At 39.4% G+C, this 20,164-nt stretch overlaps 1 protein-coding gene across 2 annotated transcripts in view; it reads right to left on the minus strand.

Annotated features, from left to right (window-relative positions):
• ATF6 (activating transcription factor 6) overlaps positions 1–20,164 on the minus strand; it is a 248,846-nt gene that overhangs the window by 225,555 nt on the left and 3,127 nt on the right. For both annotated transcript variants that reach the window (XM_081491627.1, XM_081491629.1), the window contains exons 2-4: positions 9,216–9,292; positions 3,354–3,441; positions 1,256–1,362 (exon numbers count right to left, since the gene is read on the minus strand). In XM_081491627.1, coding sequence (XP_081347753.1) covers positions 1,256–1,362; positions 3,354–3,441; positions 9,216–9,292 — 272 coding nt within the window. The remainder of the gene's footprint in view (positions 1–1,255; positions 1,363–3,353; positions 3,442–9,215; positions 9,293–20,164) is intronic.

Consider the following 20,164-nt stretch of genomic DNA (forward strand, 5'->3'; position numbering starts at 1 on the left):
CACTATAAAGCCATAAAAAGGAATGGGAAAGAATTTATAACCTGAAACTGTAGTTACCTCCAAGATATATACCACTAAGTTAAATAAACAAAGTGAAGAACAGGGATATAACATGCTACTTTCTTCCAAGGGAAGGGAAAAAAAGGGCTATTTCAGCTAGAAGGAAGAGCATGTACAAAAATCTAAAATGGCAGAAGCAGAGGTCTCACTGCTCGTGTTCACTGGTGGCATTTCACACAGCTCCTGGCACAGTTGTTGAAAGACTGGAGCACACAGGAGCTCCTGGAGTTAAAGCTAAGAGGAGTGAGAAGGTAGGAATAGGAAGGACAGTGAGAAACAAGACTGAAAGGCAAGCAGGAGCCAGATCATGGAGGGCCTAATACACTAGCAATGTGAATTTTGTCCTTGTAACGGTTGGGAAGGTTTGAAGCAAAAAACTGACACAATCAAACCTGTGATTTTTAAAGATTTCTCTTTGAAGATTCCTCTGCTAAGAAAGGTCTGGGGAATTAGGAGGCAGAGAGACCAGTCAAAATTCTACTGCCTTAATCCAGAAGAGGTGATGATAGTCTGGCAGGGTGGAGAAGATGAATCCTAGAGATACTAAGTGGATCAAATCATCAGGATTTAGTAAGTGACTACAGGTAAATCACGTCAGAACGAAGATACCTCAATTTACATCAGATATAATACACTGAAACATTAATTTAAATTTTTCTTCGTATATTTTTTTCCTTTCTCCATTCCAAAAAATGCCTAAGTCCTTTGGTATTTTCTTTTCCTGCCCTCAAGAGTTTTTTCCTAGATGGAAGAGCAGAAGCAGTTTTAAGGTTTTGTAAAAAACCTTACTAACTCATTCAAAAGCTAGTGCTATGCATTCCTGAACTAAGGAGACCATTCTAGGTTTTATGGCTAAGGAGTCACACAGACCATGTCCTCAAAGAACATATATCCTAATAGGGAGGAAAGAGTATAGCACGGAGAAAAGATAGTAAGCTCAATAAACAAAAAAATACTGGATACTGGTAAAGTACAATGAAACAAATGAAACAACGAAATTATAAAGACAAGAACATAAGGGAAAGATGGCAAAATCAAAGAGACTAACAACTTTCTAACTCCCTCAAGGTCCTTCCTCAGGATTAAAAGAGATAAGATTTATATTAGCACTTAATAAAAGTTAACTTCCTTCCCCATATACATATTTCTCAGATTCTACTATAACCAAAATCATTGTAAAAGACTAGATACTTACAGGAACATGCTGAGTTGATGAGTAAGAGTCCACTGATTGAGGAGATGAGACTGAACAATTTGAGGAGGCTGGCGAAAGTGGCTGAGGTTCTGCCTTAATATCTTTAACTGGAAAAGAAGAAGCAAAAATTTTCCCACTGGACAATATAAACTCAGAATAAAATGAATAAGAAAGAAGATTAAATCTACTCTCAAAATTCAGTGATATAGAAGCTAAGGTCACCAAAATATATCATCAAGTGAAAATTCAAGATGCAGAAAATATTATATCCAATACGATTCCATCTGTGTAATAAATTTATATGTATGTATATATGTGTATATATACATATAAATACATAGGCACATACTACTACTAACATCTGCACTAATTCTCTTAAAAGATAAACTTAAGAAATTGGTCACAGTGCTTGTCTCTAGGAAGCAGAACTTGCTGGCTGAGGGACAAAAGCCAAAGGAGACATTTTTCTACTCTATAGACTTTTTGTATCTTTTGAATATTATGCCATATGCAAAAAATTATAGATTTTCCCCCAAAATAATTTTAAAACATAAGAAACAGGAAAGAATTTTTGTGGAAAGCATTTTTGACAATACAATTACAATACAAAAATGTTCCTATCTTTTGACATATTTTTTAAAATGTGTTGATCAACTTCAGCCCAGGCAGTGTTCCTCGGTGTCAAATTTCTACCAGGGTAGGAAGGAAGGAAAGAAGAATCTGTGCCAGACTGTGTTCTCCAGTTAGGAGCAAAATACCTACCATGTCTCATGATCTGTAATGTGATCCTGCCACTTCCCCATCAAGAAGTAGTGACTATATTCTCTTCTATTTGAATCTACGTGAGCTCATGACTTCTTGAATCAATAGAGTATGGAAGTAACAATATGTGAATCCCAAGTCTGGGTTACATTAGGTAGCTGAAAGACTCACATTTGAGCCTTTGAATTCTGATTACCACGAGACTGCCAGGTTTTGAAGAAGCCAGGACATTTAGAAAGATGATGGGTAGCACTCACACTGGCAGTTCAGGTCTTCAAATCATTTCAGATCAGGCATCAGACATGTGAGTGAAGAAGGCAGTTCGAGCCCCCAGATGTCAAGCCACCCTAATCTCCAAATCTTCCCAAATGATGTCTGGACACCATGGAGCAGAGACAAGAAATTCCGGATGTATCCTGTCCGAATTCCTAACCTATAGATTCTGGGAGCCTAATAAAATGGTTGTTGTTTTAAGCCACTAAGATTTAGAGAAGTCTGTTACACAATAGTAATGAGAACACTGACCTCGTGTAGTCCATATTCCATGAGGAAAGAAAGGAACTGAGCAAGATATATTAATATATAAAATGAAGGGGAACAGGAATTACATATAAAATGAAGGGGAACAGGAATTACAACAGAGGGGAAGGACTGTGACTTAGATGGGGAAATGTGCTGGTTAATTACCCACTGTTTCTCAGCTCCAAGTTCACCTCCTATAGTCTGTGATGAAAATTAATACAAGTCCCAGCTGGCTTCCTTTTAGATCCTGTCAATAGGGGATTCTAGAAGGATGCTTCTTAAGGCAGAATGAGGAGAAGGGATTTTTTTCATCCTTCCATCAGCTTTATCCCAGAAGGGACAGTTTGCTTTAGGTTCTAGTTTTTTTCAGCACACCCAAAACCCAGTTAAGTGGGCCCCTTGAAGATACTGGCATCATCCAGGTAGTGTCTCCTTCTCAGAAGTGTATACACTGGACAGCTACACTAAGTTCCCAGGTTCTGATAATCCCAAGTCTCTTTCCTTTGATTCGCTAAATCCTGTTTAATTCTCAGATAGGTTAATCTCTTACAGAGTATTACATATAATTCAAAATCAATATTTCTGAATTATAAAATTTTCATTTATTATGTGACTCTGCCATAACTCTGAAATTCCTTATATCTATTTTGGCAAGAAATTTATGTATGCCTGGCCATACCAAAAGTAGAATGTAGTCCCTGGAATTTTTTAACAAATAAAAGGAGCCCAATAATCCCATCTAATTTTGACTATTACCAAACCATAAAATAATATGGATCCATTTAAAGTTTTTATCAATGAAATATATCATTACCTGTACAAAACTGATTGTTGACATCCCAAATGCCTGTCTCCCAAGGCATCAAATCCAAGTCAAAATCAAGATTATCAAAGTTACTTTCCTGTAGATTTCAAATCAGCAAAAGAATATCAGATTAAAATATATACATCCAGAAACCAAACTAACAGAAACTGCTATTACCCAAATTAGTAAAAATAATTTTCTAAGTTAATCAATTCATCTTGAGAATATATCTTAGATACCTTAGAGATAAACCAATTTAGTTACTTTAAGCACAGTAGTAATAACTAGGAAGGAGGTAATGGAGTCAACATTTATCTGAAAGATTCAGTTGGTCTCATTCTTTTCAATGAAAAGAGACTATTACAAGAGTCACAAAATATTACCACAAAATATGTGTTCTGTCATAAAGGAGATCCAGTATAATAAGTCTTCCCACTGTCACTAAGGAAAAAAGGTCAAAGCAAATGCCTATTTATATAATCATCTCTACATACAATGGAAAGAACACAGTTCAATTCAGTCGCTCAGTCGTGTCCGACTCTGCAACCCCATGAATAGCAGCACGCCAGGCCTCTCTGTCCATCACCAACTCCTGGAGTTTACCCAAACCTATGTCCATCGAGTCGGTGATGCCATCCAACCATCTTATCCTCTGTCGTCCCCTTCTCCTCCTGCCCACAATCCTTCCCAGCATCAGGGTCTTTTCCAATAAGTCAACTCTTTGCATGAGGTGGCCAAAGGATTGGAGTTTCAGCTTCAACATGAGTCCTTCCAATGAACACCCAGGACTGATCTCCTTTAGGATGGACTGGTTGGATCTCCTTGCAGTCTAAGGGACTCTCAAGAGTCTTCTCCAACACCATAGTTCAAAAGCATCAATTCTTCGGTGCTCAGCTTTCTTTATAGTCCAACTCTCACATCCATACATGACCACTGGAAAAACCATAGCCTTGACTAGACGGACCTTTGTTGGTAGAGTAATGTCTCTGCTTTTAAATATGCTGTCTAGGTTGGCCATAACCTTCCTTCCAAGGAGTAAGCGTCTTTTAATTTCATGGCTGCAATCACCATCAGCAGTGATTCTGGAGCCCCAAAAAATAAAGTCTGACACTCTTTCCACTGTTTCCCCATCTATTTGCCATGAAGTGATGGGACCAGATGCCATGATCTTAGTTTTCTGAACGTTGAGCTTTAAGCCAACTTTTTCACTCTCCTCTTTCACTTTCATCAAGAGGCTCTTTAGTTCTTCTTCACTTTCTGCCATAAGGGTGGTGTCATCTGCATATCTGAGGTTATTGATTATTTCTCCCGGCAATCTTGATTCCAGCTTGTTTCTTCCAGCCCAGCGTTTCTCATGATGTACTCTGCATATAAGTTAAATAAGCAGGGTGACAATATACAGCCTTGACGTACTCCTTTTCCTATTTGGAACCAGTCCGTTGTTCCATGTCCAGTTCTAACTGTTGCCTCCTGACCTGCATACAGGTTTCCCAAGAGACAGGTCAGATGGTCTGGTATTCCCATCTCGTTCAGAATTTTCCACAGTTTATTGTGATCCACACAGTCAAAGGCTTTGGCATAGTCAATAAAGCAGAAATAGATGTTTTTCTGGAGCTCTCTTGCTTTTTCGATGATCCAGCGGATATTGGCAATTTGATCTCTGGTTCCTCTGCCTTTTCTAAAACCAGCTTGAACATCTGGAAGTTCACGGTTCACGTATTGCTGAAGCCTGGCTTGGAGAATTTTGAGCATTACCTTACTAGTGTGTGAGATGAGTGCAATTGTGCAGTAGTTTGAGCATTCCTTGGCATTGCCTTTCTTTGGGATTGGAATGAAAACTGACCTTTTCCAGTCCTGTGGCCACTGCTGAGTTTTCCAGATTTGCTGGCATATCGAGTGCAACACTTTCACAGCATCATCTTTCAGGATTTGAAATAGCTCAACTGGAATTCCATCACCTCCACTAGCTTTGTTCATAGTGATGCTTTCTAAGGCCCACTTGACTTCACATTCCAGGATGTCTGGCTCAAGGTGAGTGATCACACCATCGTGATTATCTGGGTCGTGAAGATCTTTTTTGTACAGTTCTTCTGTGTATTCTTGCCACCTCTTCTTAATATCTTCTGCTTCTGTTAGGTCCATACCATTTCTGTCCTTTATCGAGCCCATCTTTGCATGAAATGTTCCCTTGGTATCTCTAATTTTCTTGAAGAGATCTCTAGTCTTTCCCATTCTGTTGTTTTCCTCTATTTCTTTGCACTGATTGCTGAGGAAGGCTTTCTTATCTCTCCTTGCTATTCTTTGGAACTCTGCATTCAGATGGGAATATCTTTCCTTTTCTCCTTTGCTTTTCGCTTCTCTTCTCTTCTCAGCTATTTGTAAGGCCTCCTCAGAGAGCCATTTTGCTTTTTTGCATTTCTTTTCCATGGGGATGGTCTTGATCCCTGTCTCCTGTACAATATCACAAACCTCTGTCCATAGTTCATCAGGCACTCTGTCTATCAGATCTAGTCCCTTAGATCTATTTGTCAGTGGAAGTGACAAATAGATTTAAGGAAAGAATACAGATGTATCCAAAAGACATTCAGCAATCATAAAGAGACTAACTGAACCTTCCAATACACCAAATATTAAAATGGTGATGGGAGAAGGAAGAGATCCATAGGAGGATGGGCGATTTTATCTTTTTCACTGGTCTACAGTTTTCAAATTTCTAAATTTTTTTTAATCCTAGAAGATAAAACCAAGTTTCTCAAATAGGGGTCAATAAACCTTTTAGAGGGGCTCTCAGTTTCTTTTCATTTAGATGACAATTTTTTTAATGTAAATATAAGTGTATTCTGGGTCATAACCATTTTCTACCATATACATTAATAAAGAACTACCACATGATTTCAGAACCCTCATATCACTTAAGACAGTATCACTACTATTTTAAATGTCTGGAGTCACAGAGATAAACAGAAGGAAACTTTATAAACAGTACAACAAGTCAAAAGGTAGTCAGTATTAACTTAATGTGACAAATAATAAAACAGCAACAAAAAAGAAAGTAACCCTCAGGGAAAAAGGAAAGATTAATCTAGTAATTATTAACAACCACTGGTAATAATTTCTAGAATATTATCCTTTCAAATGTCTATTATTTGGTTTATTTTTTATTGAGAATGTAACAGAAGAAGGGAAACTTTTCTTATCATACTGCCCTAAACTGAGAAAATATTAGTGCAAGTTACTTAAGAGAATACGTGAAAGTGCACACAGAAAAAAGAAAAAACTACTTAAATTATGAAAGAAACACCTTTTAAATCAATCTCCTTTGCTTCTTCCTCATATTTGAATCTATACATAAAAAATTAAACAGCCTCATATTTTCAGCAATGAAAAATCTTTAAACTTTCGTAGTCCAAGGAAATTGAGCAATATTTGCCTGATTACTAGTAATCCTTTGTAACATGCTCAACAGTGGTGTAACATGCTTCATACCCAATCTTCAGCCAAAAAAGTCAAATACCTTTTACAGCATAAGAATTTTACCTGGTTGGAAATTTCACAGGCCCACTTTATTGTAAAGCAAAACATGCTGATACTTATATACTCTGCTTCAACAACTTCTCAAGGGAAACTGTACTGCCATGTAGAAGAATGACAGTTGTAAAACTAGAAAGGGGTCTCTAAGATGATTTAATCCAATCTCTTATTTTATACCAGAAAAACTAAGAAACTGAAAGACTGAATGACTTCTTTGAGGTAACAGAATGTTAGTTATAAAATCAGAATCATATTTCCCTGAATCTTTCAAATATAATATATTGTTTCTTGAAGACTAGGCTCTGGAGGTTATGAAAAAAATATCAGTTGCTTAAACAACCAGTCAGTATTAAAAACCAACTTAATTATAGACAACATTATAAAGCATCTCAGAGAGTAAATGAAACCATTAAAATCTCATGCATTTGGAGAAGGAATTAGCAACCCACTCCAGTATGGGCTTCCCTCGTAGCAGGAGACCCAGGTTCGATTCCTGGGTCGGGAAGATCCCCTGGAGAAGGAAATGGCAACTCACTCTGGTATTCTTGCATGGAGAATCCCATGGACAGAGGAGCCTGGTAGGCTACAGTCCATGGGGTCGCAAGAGTCGGACACAACTTAGTGACTAAACACCTCCCCCACGCCCAGTATTCTTGCCTGGGAAATCCTATGGAGAAAGGAGCCTGAGCAGGCTACAGTCCATGGGGTCGCAAAGAGTTGAACACAGCTTACCAACTAATACTAACACTTTCACGCTCAGGATGGATTTTCTAGCTCCAAGTCACCCTTTGAGAAACTGCCTCATTTTGTACTACTTTGTGTAAACATAAAGACTATTGTTTAAGACAACAACAACAAAAAATCTCATGAATTGATTTTGAAAAACATCATGTGTTTCACTCTCTATTGATTCATGGTAAAACAACTGCTAAATTATTCTTTGAGAAATGTCAAACTCACTTAGTGAGCTTTACTTTTAATAAGAGCTTAAAAAATAAGTGATAAATATTCAACCTGATTGATGTGCATATAAAATCATTCTGTTCACTTGAACTACTTCCCAAGTCAAACAGCACCTCATCCGTTAAAGAAGAAAACAAAATAAGAGTTCAGGCCAAACAGCTTCACATATACTAACCCAGAAAAGGAAAAGAGAAAAAAAAAAAATCTAAGCTACTTTTGAGGACTCGAAGTGTTATAACAACTTTTTTGCATACTTCTAACTACTCAAAGGCAAAAAGTAAGGACATTTCTAAGTTTCAGAGCTTTCAACACTAAGGATGCTGCTGCTGCTGCTGCTGCTAAGTCGCTTCAGTCGTGTCCGACTCTGTGCGACCCCACAGACGGCAGCCCACCAGGCTCCACCGTCCCTAGGATTCTCCAGGCAAGAACACTGGAGTGGGTTGCCATTTCCTTCTCCAGTGCATGAAAGGGAAAAGTGAAAGTGAAGTCGCTTAGTCGTGTCCGACTCTTAGCGACCCCATGGACTGTAGCCTACCAGGCTCCTCCATCCATGGGATTTTCCAGGCAAGAGTACTGGAGTGGGGTGCCATTGCCTTCTCCAAACACTAAGGATACGTAACTAAAAAAGGAAGTTGGTAAGTTCTCTTTTTAAAGAAAAAGTTTTATAATTTATTACTTTTTTGGGTGGGGGGTGCTGTGCTGGATCTTCGTTGCTTTTCTCTAGTTGTGGCGAGAGGGAGATATTTTCTCTGGTTGAAGTATGCAGACTTCTCACTGCAGTGGCTTCTCTTGTTTCAGAGCATGGGCTCTAGTGCCCACAGGCTTCAACAGTTGTGGCATATGGGATCAATAGTTGCAGCTCCTGAGCTCTAGAGCACAGGCTCAATAGATGTGGTGCTTGGGCTCAGCTGCTCCGTTGGCATGTGGGATCTTCCCAGACCAGGGATCAAACCCATGTCTTCTGCATTGGCAGGCAGATTCTTTACCACTGAGCCACCTGGGATGCCTGGTAAGTTCTCTTAACTAGATCCATGACTCACATATATCCCTTAACATCACACTGTTTCCCTTTGCAGCAAAATATGTGTAAAAACCAAGAGGTTTTTAAAAACCAAGGGAGTTAAGTAACTTCTCCAAGGTTACCCACTCCTGGGGCCAAAGGCAGACTTAGAATACATGTCTTCTCATACCAAGACCAAAGCAATTTCTACAACTGTACATTCACTGACAACAAAATGGCAACTAACTTTCATTTTTAACCCTAAAAGTTATTTACACTTAAATAACCAGCCTAAAGGTGTTATTCTGAAATCTTCTTGCAATAGTTAAAGATTAAATATCACATTATTCAGTATTTCTCCCCTAATAAATACTTACATAAGTTTCATTTGCTGCATCCAATTGCAGGTCATCAGTGTCTGTGAAATAGCCAAGTTCAGCAAACAGGGCAGAGTCTTGAGACAAAAGAAAACAACAGATATTTCTCGTTAATTCAATGTTTTGACTAGAGAAAAAGTGCTGTATCCTTATGCCAACTCTATTAGAGTTTCTCATTAGCCATTCTAGCAGTGTGAATAACAACCAGTGCAAAGCTGATTGCTAACATATGTATTATTTTCCACATACTTTTTATCTTGTGAACTAAACCATTATACCAAGGATTAAAAAATGTCCTGCCATGTCACATTGGACTGGTTGATAGTGACTTTCCGGAACATTATTAACACAAATTCTGAGGCTTCATCTGGACTCAGCCCAGAAAAAGTGACATAGTTGATCAGCAGTGATGACAGGACAGGAATATGACAGCACATGTATCAGGTATTTACCATCCACGCCTTAAATTAAAGGTACAACCAATTTTCTATCCAAACAATAAAGAACTTATCTAAATCACTGAATTTATTTCAGCAAATCTAACAATGTTCCAATTTGAGACTGCATTATAAACCAAGAACCATGAACACAGAAGGTCAAGGTGCTGATAAGGCCAAACAAGGCTGATTACTGCACAATCTGTAAAGTATCTATTTTCTCTAACATCTTAAGAACTTCAAGTACTTTGAAGAGTTTGCCAGTCTAAGTTGGCCTCTGTACTCCCTACCATCATGCCACTGAAATTTGCTCTGGTGATTTCCTTACTTCACATATATAGGAACTGCACTGCCAGTCTATCCTTGACTCAGCCAATGGTAGAAACATTTCACCAACCTACAACAAAATAGTACATAGCAAAATATGTTGTGTGCAGTGATAATGAAAGGTTATTCATATAACTCTCAGAAAAGGACTACCTTAAACTCAGCTGTCAAGAAAAACAAAACAAAAAACCCATGTAAGTAGATAGCTGTGATTATGTACCTTATACACAGGCTAAAACTCCTTGAAAGAGTTCTTTATCTGCTGCCTCTCATTTCTCTCCTCCCTTTCCTTCTTGAACCTATTCCAACCAAGCTCCCCTCCCACACACACATGCATACACATCAATCATTAATGTCACCAACGACCTCTCCTTTGATAAATTGAATAGTAAGTTCATGGTCCTCATCTTACTCTCAACAGCTTTGAAACAGTTGATCCTTTCATATTAATTGAAGCATTTTCCTCACTTGGTTTCAAATTAACATCCTCACCTGGTTTTCCTCCCACCTCACTGGTTGGCCGTATCTTACTGGTTCTTCCTCATCTTCTTAATATGAAATCGTCCTGGGCTTAGTGCAAACTTTTCTATCTATTCTACTCCCTTTGTGATTTCAGCTGAGCTCATGGCTTTAACTAGCATGGACATGCCAAGGATTCCTAAATAAACATTTCCAATCTATACTTCAAGATGTATAAACAGAGTTAAGTACTCTCCATCTCCTCTTGGATATCTAAAAAGCATCTCAAACTTAACACAGCCAAAACTGAGCTTCAAATCATCCTTCATCAAACCTCCTATGGCTTTGTCTTTATTTCAGTTAATGACAATCCAATTACCCAGCAGCTCAGGTCAAAAACCTTAAGAGTCACTGTTCATTTCTCTTCCTCATTCTCTGTATTCAATCTACCAGTAAATCCCGTCAGCTCTGTCTTCAAAATACGTATTAGTAATCTGGCTTCTTACCTTTCTTTTCCATCCTTCCAATTCTTTCCATCTTTCCTTTCTTTCCCTGCTCCTCTGAACAGAGAGATGTCAGCAGAGCAAGGAGGGTGGTGGGCTTTTTTGTGTCATCATCTGTGAAAATGTGCCTGGTATCCAAGGAAATAGGATGATGCCGGAGAGGGGGCTGTCTAGTGGAGGTGTAGGCATGCCTCAGCTGCCAACAAAATGGGGCAGTGGGAGGAGGCACAGAGTGGTAGATGTAAAAAACAGCCCAAGTATTAGAAAAGTGATAATACCAAAAAAATGTGCTATTAGATAAGGCAAATGATTAAATATATTTAAAATAATTGGAGCTAGGTTCCTCACTGTTTGAAAAAGGACTTACAAACGTGAAAAGGGAAGAGAATAAAAGAATTCTAAGATGTTGGACTGGTATTAGAAGCATTAATACGGCACATTTTTTAAAATACTAACACACAGAAAGAATTACAGATGTTTGTGTAAGTGTGTACACACACGCATAACACACATACATGTATTTCTTAGCTCTGTCTGCTAACAGGTCCAAGAAGCGATGACATCCCATCAGTATTTAAAAATCCTGTTTCCAGATCTTGGATACTAAATATGATCCTCTACTAAATGGAAATCCATCAAAGGGCTACTTAGAGTAATAGCTGATTCCAGGGTTTAGACAGGGGCATGCAAAAGAGGCCTAGGAAAATCTTGTTATGCCAGAAAATAAGGAAATTCTCAGAGAATGATGGGAACACGTCAAAAGAACAAAGAAGCTGATATAAATGGACTCTTTTTGTTTGTCTTTTTGTTTTCTCATATTCACAATTCTTTCATTTAACAAATAGACTCTAAATACTGGGAAAATCTGAGCCTCAAAATAAAGCCAGATTACAACCCATTAAGTCAAATAGCAATTAGTGAGCCCATAATGAAATAAAAAGAGAAAGCTCTTTCTTACAGTATCAGTTCAGTTCAGTTCAGTCACTCAGTCATGTCTGACTCTTTGCGACTCCATGGACTGCAGCACACCACGCCTCCCTGTCCATCACCAACTCCCAGAGCTTATTCAAACTCATATCCATCAAGTCAGTGATGCCATCCAACCATCTCATCCTCTGTCATCCCCTTCTCCTCCTGCCTTTAACCTTTCCCAGCATCAGGGTCTTTTCAAATGAGTCAGTTCTTCGCATCAAGTGGCCAAAGTATTGGAGTTTCAGCTTCAACATCAGTCCTTCCAGTGAAAATTCAGGACTGATTTCCTTTAGGATGGACTGGTTGGATCTCCTTGCAGTCCAAGGGACTCTCAAGAGTCTTCTCCAACATCACAGTTCAAAAGCATCAGTTCTTCAGCACTCAGCTTTCTTTATAGTCCAACTCTCACATTCATACATGACTACTGGAAAAACCACAGCTTTGACTAGACAGACATTTGTCGGCAAAGTAATGTCTCTGCTTTTACTAAAAACATTATCTAGGTTGTTCATAGCTTTTCTTCCAAGGAGCAAGCGTCTTTTAATTTAATGGCTGCAGTCACCATCTGTGGTGATTTTGAAGCTCCAAAAAATAAAGTCTCTCACTGTTTCCCCATCTATTTGCCATGAAGTGATGGGACCAGATGCATGATCTTAGCTTTCTGAAAGTTGAGTTTTAAGCCAGCTTTCTTACTCTCCTCTTTCACTTTTATCAACAGGCTCTTCAGTTCCTCTTTGCTTTCTGCCATAAGGGTGGTGTCATCTGCATGCTGCTGCTGCTGCTAAGTCACTTCAGTCGTGTCCGACTCTGTGCGACCCCATAGACGGCAGCCCACCAGGGTCCGCCGTCCCTGGGATTCTCCAGGCAAGAACACTGGAGTGGGCTGCCATTTCCTTCTCCAAAGCATGAAAGTGAAAAATGAAAGTGAAGTCGCTCAGTCGTGTCCGACTCTCCGTGACCCCATGGACTGCAGCCTACCAGGCTCCTCCGTCCATGGGATTTTCCAGGCAAGAGTACTGGAGTGGGTTGCCATTGCCTTCTCCGACAGGTTATTGATATTTCTCCCAGCAATCCTGATTCCAGCTTGTGCTTCTTCAAGCCTGGCATTTCTCATGATGCACTCTGCATATAAGTAAAACAAGCAGGGTGACAATATACAGCCTTGACGTACTCCTTTCCCTATTTGGAACCAGTCTGTTGTTCCTTGTCCAATTCTAACTGTTGCTTCTTGACCGGCACACAGATTTCTCAGGAGGCACGTCAGGTGATCTGGTATTCTCATCTCTTTAAGAATTTTCCACAGTTTGTCGTGATCCACACAGTCAAAGGCTTTGACATAGTCAATAAAGCAAAAGTAGATGTTTTTCTGGAACTCTTTTTTTTTTCAATGATCTGGCAGATGTTGGCAATTTGATCTCTGGTTCCTCTGCCCTTCCTAAACCCAGCTTAAACATCTGGAAGTTCACGGTTCTTACAGTATAATGCCAATTAATTAATGCAGACATAATGTATAGAGATAATCACCATTTGGCATTAGAGTGGTAGTTGATATAGACTGGAGTTATCAATGGAGGCCAGGGCCAGCTGAGTGAAGGCTTAATAAGGAATAGGATATTGATGGCGTGTCCAATTATCTCTCCCCAAACACTATTCAAACGTAAAAGGAGAAATAGTAACGCTACAGTGTAGAAATCTGGCAGATACTAACTTGACCATGTGATCAAAGTGAACATCACCATCACCTTGGGACAGGTCAACATGGTGTGCCTCCAAATGCAATGCACTGAGAACAGAGTATCGTTTCCCTGGCATTCCTGCCACATTCCTGCCATGGACTCAAGGCCTGATTCTGGCCATGAGGAAAGAGTGGATAGACTCAGGTTTAGAGTCATCTTATACAACAAAAGATATGCACTCTTTAACACTCTCAAGGATACAGAAACAGGGAAAGACTAAGGAATCGTTCCGGGAGACATGACAAGTAAAAGCAATGTGGGTTTGTAGGTAGGGTCCTAGACTGGAAAGGGAACAGGGACATTATTAAGACATTTGAATGGTATCTGTGAACTGGAGGGTAATGCTGTACCCTTGTTCATTTCCTGACTGGAAGGAGTATATGGTAGTTGATATAGGAGAGTATCTTTGTTTGGGGGAGGAAAGGGTAAACACTGCAGTGTTTAAGGGTAATGATTTAACAACACAGTTTTCTGTCTTTTTCTCTCTCTAAAGAAAGAAATGGGGCCAATACAGCAAAATTTAACAATAAGGGAATATGTGTAAAAGGTATGCAACAATTCTTTGTACAGTTCTTATAACGTTACTGTAGGTTTGAAACTATTCAAAAATTTAAATTTGAATAAAAAATATACATGGGTATATACACATGCATATGCATATGTGTATATATCCATAATCCAACCACTTCCATTTCCTCCATTCTCCCAACATAAATCACTTGGATTGCTGCAGTAGCCTCCAAATGGTCTCCCTGCTTCTGCCCTTGACCTTCCTTCAGTCTATTTTCAACAGAGCATCTAAAGTGAGCCCATAAAAACATAGGATGTTACTGTGAATCAGGATTTCCACAGGAGGAAAAGAGAAATAAAAGTACATAACACAAGAAGAAAAAAACTTTCAATACTATATAATGCAAGAAAAAAACTTGCAAAAGGATATAATGCAAGAAGAGAAAGAATTCTGTGTCTGTGCTACTGTCTTTGAACTATGAGTATCAGTATAAATTCATGCTTTCTAAAAACACGTATTTCCTTTTTCTTAGGAAATACACAGTGAAGTGTTTGGGAGTTTCATATTATTTGCAACCTGCTTTCAGATGGTGAAAGAAGAAGAAAGTGTTCGTAATACTGAGAGAGAAAGCAAATATGGCAGGATGTTAACAGTTGATAAATCTAGATAAGGGAAATATAGGTTATCGCAATACTGATCTTTTAACTTTTCTGTGGTTTACTAATACTTTAAAAAACTGATAGTGGGTTGATAAGTACACTTATATATCTACAGAATATCTTAGAAGGATCCATAAGGAAGTGGTGGTATTGGTTACCTATGAAGTATCTCTGAAATTTACTGCCAACTTCTATGTCTTTTTCACCAATTCCAAACTACTATTTATATTTCTACTATTTAGATTACTACTATTTAACAGTAGTAAACTATGGTAGCTATTTGGTCTCATATGCTCAGCAAACTTTCCAGCCTGACAGCCACTTTAACCACTTGTTTATACCTTTACTTCTTATAAGATGAGAAATGGCCACTGGAAATCAGTGGTGACCTTAGAAAGAGCTGTTTTGGCAAAGCGGTAGAGCCTGACTGCAGTGGGTTCAAGAGACAATGGAACAAGAGAAACAGGAATCAGTGAACATGGACATTTTTTAAAAAAGAATTCTGCTATAAAATAAAAAAGAAAAATGTGGTGGCAGTTGGAAGGGAAGTAACATTTGAAGCGGGTTTGGGGTTTTTCTTTTTTTTTTTTTCCACTCTAGATAGGAGAAGCAACTACATGCAGGGAGGGAAATGATGATTCAAGAAATAGAAGGAAGAAGAGTTTGAGCAATATTCTTGAATAAAGAAGGAGGACTCTTAACACACACATGGACGTGATCGGCTCTCTAATTCCCACCAACAGAAGGTGGTACATTGATGGGCATTTGCATGGGCATTTGATGGGCAAAGGTAGTAGGAGACTGTGGCAGTTCTCTTCTGATTCAAAGGATTCAGGAAGAGGTGCTGGAGGTTTGAAGAGAGAAGAAACTTGACAAAAACAACCATCAGAGTGAGAGGACCAGGGACATATGATCAGCTGCGTAATACTTAATCAAAGGTCAATTTCAGGTTAGTATCATAAATTTAGTGACACCAGTCAGCATGGTTGAATTTTCTTTTTTTCAGCCACTTTCAGCTATTTGAGGGCATTCATGGAGTAGGCAGAGTCAGATTTAAGCAAGGCTGTGGTTGATCAAGGAGAGAATTACAAAGCAGGAGAGAGACAAAGAATATTGAGGGTATGAGGCAATGGTTAGAGACTATCCATGTAGTGTAAACTGGATAAGGGGAAAGTGATAACACAAAGGGGATGAGGGACAAGGAAAAGATGACAGAATCTCAGCAGGGCTGAAGGTGCCACTGGACCACTAAATCGAGTGAGCCGGTAAGACAGAAGGTGATGGTCAGAGTGGGATGCTTGAAACTGAGATTATGTTATTAGTAATGACTAGATTGAGGCTTATGACTGGGAAAGCAAATGGTTAAGACAGGTGGAACGTGGAGAGGAGACCCAGGAAATGAGAGGTCAAGGTATTTAAAGGATCTTCTCTGAGAAGGCTTCCCTGGTGGCTCAGACGGTAAAGCCTGCAATGCGGGAGACCTGCGTTCAATCCCCTGGAGAAGGAAATGACAGCTCACTCCAGTACTCTTGCCTGGACAATCCCATGGACAGAGGAGCCTGGTAGGTTACAGTCCACGGGGTTGCAAAGAGTCAGACATGACTGAACAACTTCACTTTTTTTTCTTTCTTTCTCTCTCTTTCTTTCTTTCTCTGAGAATACTGAAATCAGCCAAGAATCTTGACAGAAGGAGTGTTGAAGTAAGTGACAATAAATTAAGAACTAAGTTTTTTCAAAAAGTGAGGGAGAGTGAACCAGAAATCAGAAGATAACTATAACAGGTTAGAGGAGACAGGTAGCGGAGAGCATGTGAGACAACATGAAACTTAAGCCTGGATGTGGATTTTTTTAGGGAAGATCAACAGTGAATGATCGAAAAGCAGAAATGAAGAACAAGAAAGACAGCTAACCCACCTTCCGAGACCCTAATGGTGTAAAGGTTTTGAGAATGAAAACAGCTACCATTCAGTAGGACTTCAGGGGAAAAGTGTGATCAGGGGTGTCAGGTATTGGTCAACACAGGAAGGCAAAGATAACTTTCACAGAAGACACTGAAGTTATCAAAGAAACCACAGTAGCAGAACAAAGCTTCTGATCTTGGTACATATATCTTATATGTGGTCAAAAAAAAAAAGTGGCTTTTGCACAAATGTAAGAAAAAGAAGGAGAGAGTAAGGGAGGTAGGAAGGAAAGAGGAGAGGAAAGATATACAAATGACAAACACAATTTATGAAAAGATGCTCCACATCACATGTTATCAGGGAACTACAAACTAAAATAATGAGATAACCACTACACATCTATTAGAATAGCTAAAATCTGAAACACTAGCAACAACCAAGTGTCGGCAAGGACTGGAGCAAAAGGAATATCCAATCACTACTGGCAGGAATGCAAAACGGCATAACCACTTTGGAAGACAGGTTGAAAGTTTCTTACAAAACCGGACATACTCTTACTGTGTGATCCAGTAATCATGCTCCTTGGTATTTATCCAAATGATACAAAAATGTATGTCCACATAAAAAGCTGTGCATGGGAGCACCCTGGTCTAGTGGTTAGGAATCGGCACTTTCATAGCCATGGCGTGGGTTCAATCCCTGGTGAGGGAACTGAGATCCCACAAGCTCCATGGCACAGCAAAAAAAAAAAAAAAGCTGCATATGAATATTTATAGCGGCTTTATATATAATTGCCAACATTTGAAAGCAACCAAACTGTTTTTCAGCAGCTAAATGGATAAACAAACTGTGTGCCTTGAACCAAATCGTGTCCCCGCAAAATTTATAAGCTGAAGCCCCTGATATGACTGCATCCAGAAGCAGGATGGTATTTAGGACGTAATCAAGCTTAAATGAAGTTACAAGTGTGGGGCCCTAATCTGCTAGAACTGTGGCCTCATACAACTAAGCTAGATCTATCTACCTACCTCTCTCTCTCCTTCCCTCCTTCCTTCCCCTTCCACCCCTCTGCCTTGTGAGGACACAGCAAAAAGATGGCTGTCTGTAAGTCAGGAAGAAAGGTCTCACCAGAACCTGACCATGCTGGCACCTGAAGTTGGACTTCTGGCCTCCAGAACTGTCAGAAAATAAATTTCTATTGTTTAAGCTACCTAGGTATTTTGTTATGGGAGCCCAAAAGACACTGTGGTATATCCATATAATGGAATACTATTCAGTGCTGAAAAGAAATGAGCTATCAGGCCACTAAAAGACAGAGGGATCTTAAATGCATTTTGCTAAATGAAAGAAGCCAATTTGAAAATGCTACATACTATATCATTCCAATAATATGACATTCTGAAAAAGGCAAAACTAGAAGACAGTAGACGGAGAAGGCGATGGCAACCCACTCCAGTACTCTTGTCTGGAAACTCCCATGGACAGAGGAGCCTGGTAGGCTGCAGTCCATGGGGTCGCTGAGTCGGACACGACTGAGCAGTGACTTCACCTTCACTTTTCACTTTTGTGTGCTGGAGAAGGAAATGGCAGCCCACTCCAGTGTTCTTGCCTGGAGAATCCCAAGGACGGGGTAGCCTAGTGAGCTGCCGTCTATGGGGTCGCACAGAGTCAGACATGACTGAAGCGACTTAGCAGTGGCAGCAGAAGACAGTGGAAAGATCAGTGGTTGTAGAGGGCTTTGGAGGAAGGAGGCAGAGACAAATAAGTGGAGCACAGGGAATTTTTTAGGGCAGCATAACTACTTCATATGGTACTATAATGGTAGATACTGACATTATGCATTTGTCAAAACCCACAGAATGAACATGGAGAAAGCAAGGGAGTTTCAGAAAAACATCTGCTTCATTGACTATGCGAAAGCCTTTGAGTATGTGGATCACAACTGTGGAAAATTCTTAAGCAGATGGGAATACCAGACCACCTAACCTGTCTCCTGAGAAATCTGTATGTAGGTCAAGAAGCAATAGTTATAAGTGGACATGGAACAACCAACTAGTTCAAAATTGGGAAAGGAGTGTAAGGCTGTGTATTGTCATCCTGCTTATTTAAGTTCTATGCAGAGTACATCATGGGAAATGCCAGGCTGGATGAATCACAAGTTGGAACAAGATTCCCAGGAAAAATATCAACAATCTCAGATATGCAGATGATACCAATGGCAGAAAGTGAAGAAGAACTAAAGAGCCTCTCGATGAGGATGAAAGAGGAGAATGAAAAAGCTGGCTTGAAACTCAACATTACAAAAACTAAGATCATGGCATCCAATCCCACCACTTCATGGCAAATAGAAGCGGATAAAGTGGAAGCAATGATAGATTTCCTTTTCTTGGGCTCCAAAATCATTACAGATGGTGACTACGGCCATGAAAGTAAGAGATGCTTGTTCCTTGAAAGGAAACCTATAACAACCAAGACAGTGTATTAAAAAGCAGAGACATCACTTTGCCAACAAAAATCCATATAGTCAAAGCTATGGTTTTTCCAGCAGTCACATATGGATGTGTGAGGTGGATCATGAAGAAGGCTAAGCACCAAAAAAATTGATGATTTTGAATTATGGCGCCGGAGAAGACTCTTGAGAGTCCCTTGGACTGCAAGAAGATCAAACCAGTCAATCCTAAAGGAAATGAACCCTGAATATTCATTGGAAGGACTGTCGCTGAAGCTGAAACTCCGATATTTTGGCCATCTGATGTGAAAAGCCAGCTCACTGGAAAAGACCCTGATGCTGGGAAAGATTGAAGGCAAAAGGAGAAGCGGGTAGCAGAGCATGAGATAGTGAGATAGCATCACTGACTCAGTGGACATGAATCTGAGCAAACTCCAAGACAGTGTAGGACAGAGGAATCTGGCATGCTATAGTCCATGGTGTTGCAAAGAGTTGGATATGATTTAGCGACTGAAAAACAAACAAACAAAAAAAACACAGAATGAACAAAGTGAATCTTAATATAAACTATGGGCTTTAGTTAATGATAATGTGTCAATACTGGCCCATGAACTGTAACAAATATACTCCATTAATGCAAGACGCTACCAATAAGGGAAACTTGTGGGGTGGGGAAATTCTGCACTCACCCCTCAATTATTCTGTAAATCTAAAACAGTACTAAAAATAAGCTCTATCAAGTATTTAAAAATAATTACACCGAAATAGAATTTCAGCATCCATAAATAAAGTTGTTCTGGAACAGGGTCATGCTCAGTTTATACTGTCCATGGCTGCTTTCATACTACAACTGGCAGAACTGAGTAGCTGGAACAGAGACCACATGACCTCAAAAGCCTAAAATATTTACTATCTAGATCTTTATAGAAAACATTTACAGGGCCTCTCTAAATTTCATTACCCAACATAAAAGGAATATGCACATCTTGTCATAG

The sequence above is a fragment of the Giraffa tippelskirchi genome, chromosome 5, assembly GCF_054371585.1.
Source record: "Giraffa tippelskirchi isolate mGirTip1 chromosome 5, T2T-mGirTip1v1.2.pri, whole genome shotgun sequence".
In the NCBI taxonomy this organism is placed as follows: Eukaryota; Metazoa; Chordata; class Mammalia; order Artiodactyla; family Giraffidae; genus Giraffa; species Giraffa tippelskirchi.